The sequence below is a fragment of the Elephantulus edwardii genome, unplaced genomic scaffold (assembly GCF_000299155.1).
Source record: "Elephantulus edwardii isolate Elephantulus edwardi_28Jun2011 unplaced genomic scaffold, EleEdw1.0 scaffold00063, whole genome shotgun sequence".
In the NCBI taxonomy this organism is placed as follows: domain Eukaryota; kingdom Metazoa; phylum Chordata; class Mammalia; order Macroscelidea; family Macroscelididae; genus Elephantulus; species Elephantulus edwardii.
In genome coordinates this window covers 7564373-7566558 of record NW_006399813.1, presented here as the reverse complement: position 1 = coordinate 7566558, position 2186 = coordinate 7564373, and the positions used below count along the sequence as shown (strand labels likewise).

At 42.0% G+C, this 2186-nt stretch overlaps 1 protein-coding gene across 1 annotated transcript in view; it reads right to left on the bottom strand.

Annotated features, from left to right (window-relative positions):
• CD55 (CD55 molecule, decay accelerating factor for complement (Cromer blood group)) overlaps nucleotides 1–2186 on the bottom strand; it is a 219443-nt gene that overhangs the window by 9649 nt on the left and 207608 nt on the right. The window contains exon 7 of the mRNA XM_006888002.1: nucleotides 475–582. Coding sequence (XP_006888064.1) covers nucleotides 475–582 — 108 coding nt within the window. The remainder of the gene's footprint in view (nucleotides 1–474; nucleotides 583–2186) is intronic.

Here is a 2186-nt window from a genome sequence, read left to right as displayed (position 1 = left end):
AATCAGAAGCAGAAGCATTTGGTGGCGCAGTGGCTAAGCACTCAGCTGTGGTGAGTTCTTCTGTGGCTTGAACATTTGCTGAGGAGTGTTTCTGAGCGGTGGGTGAGGACTCTGCAGAGAGATGACGTGCTGAGGTGGGTTTATGAGTGGTGAGTGGAGACACTGAAGTTTGATTATGTGTTGAGGTGGATCCTTGAGCAGTTGTTGGGGACCATGCAGTTGGGTGACTTGCTGAGGTGGGGATATTAGTTGTTAGTGTAGACACTGAAGTTGGATGATTTGTTGAGGTGTGTCCAGGAGTGGTTAATGGAGACTTTAAAGTTGGGTGATTTGCTGAGGTGGCTTTGTGAGTGGTTAGCAGCGACTGTGTCATAGGATGATGTTTGGAGGTGGCTTTGTGAGTGGTTAGTGGTGACTTTGTAGTTGGAAGATTTGCTGAGGTGGGTTTCAGCGGAGCTGGTGGGGCCTCTGTACCTGGAGGATTTGATGAGGTGGATTTCTGAGTTGTTGGGGGCTTTGTAGTAGAAGCAGGAACGGTCGGTGTTGAAGCAGCTGTTGTGCCGGTGGTGGTGGTTGTATTTTCTGTGGAGAAAAACCTTAAACAGGTAAATATTGGTATGCAAGTTCACACTGTTCTTTTTCTCTTCCCACCTGAACACCGAAAAATGACTTTCAGAAAACCTAAATCTTATTTTGAATTTCACAAGGAACTGCCAGTGGAGAAGCCTATCTCTGAGTGATTTTACCATTGCTTAGAGTTTCCAAGTTTGCTACGAGATACCTTGAAGTAGTTTTCTTTTTAACTTACCTATGGTCTAGAGAACATCTTGACCTGTTGGACACATTTTGCCAGTTTTGGAAGATTTTCAGTCATTATCCTTGAAGGCTTCTTCTCTTACAAGTTATCTTTTTCTGCTCCTTTTCTAATATATGTTAGATATATATTAGAACAATTTAACATGTTTCAAATATTTCTGACCTCTTAATCTCTCTTTTACATTATTCCCCTGACTATTCTCCTAGTGCTTCTCTTTCAATATCTTCACTTGGCGTGTATGTCAGCTTATAATATTTTGTGCTCTGTCTACGTAGCTGTTAAAGCCTGTGCGAAGCTTTTAAAGCCCGTCTATTGTGTTCTTCATTTTGGATCTAATTTCCAGTTGTAGAAGTCTCTCTATAAGAGATTGAAATTCTCTGTTTAATTTCCCATCACTTCAGGTACTCTTTAGTTCATTTTACCCTGTACTGTCTTAATATATTAATAATTTCTTGGAAAGCCCTTCTTTGCTAACTCAGTTACCTAGATCTTTATCAGTTTTACATTTTTCATTTGATTTGCTTCTATTTGCTAGCTTCTTTTCCTGTCTAATATTTTGTTAATTATACCATGTATCGTGTATAGAATACCCAAGTGATGCGGTCGTCAGAGGCAGCCTTTACTGAGAGCTGTAGGTTTGAGATGATCAACTCCTCAACCTACTAGTGACTACGATTGGGTAGTTTTAGTAAAATGCAATTGATTGCTCTCTGCTCACATCTCTGTTCCTCAGGCTGTCACTTCTGGGTTTTCATGGAAATCCTGGTAAATGTTTGCTCACTCAGCTCGGAAATATTTCAAGTCTGACCCTCAATGTTCCCCACTCCAGCAATTAACTATCTTCCCAGAAACATGGAGGTACGTCTTAAGAGAGACTCTGGCTCTGAACTTGAGATAGAGTTGCTCCTCTGATGTGCCTTTGTTTCCCAAAGGACATAAATCCATGGGATTTCACTCTGCATTTTAGAACCACCTTCAAGACTCTCTCACTCCCCAGCCTAGTGGGCAAAGCCAACAAATAAGGTCCTTGAAAAAACTGATGGAGAATTTGAGATCTTTGCTTTGCCAGGGTTTGATCCTAGCCCTCCCCACCCATTAAAAGCTTCACAGGGTTCTCTTTTTCTTGGAAGTGGCCACAGCCATGACCATCAAGAGGAACCCTCAGTCCACCTTCAGAAGCCACAAATCCTTCCAGGGAAAAACCGAACAGGCTCACCTATGAATGGATTGCCTATACCAGTCCCCTCTATGCTTCAATTTTCATTTATCTAGCCCTTATTCCTCTCTAAAGTACTCAAGAGCAACGGTGTCTCTCTGGAGACTAAGGTGAGCCTGATATGGGCCATGGTCTTTGCAATCATTTGTTATG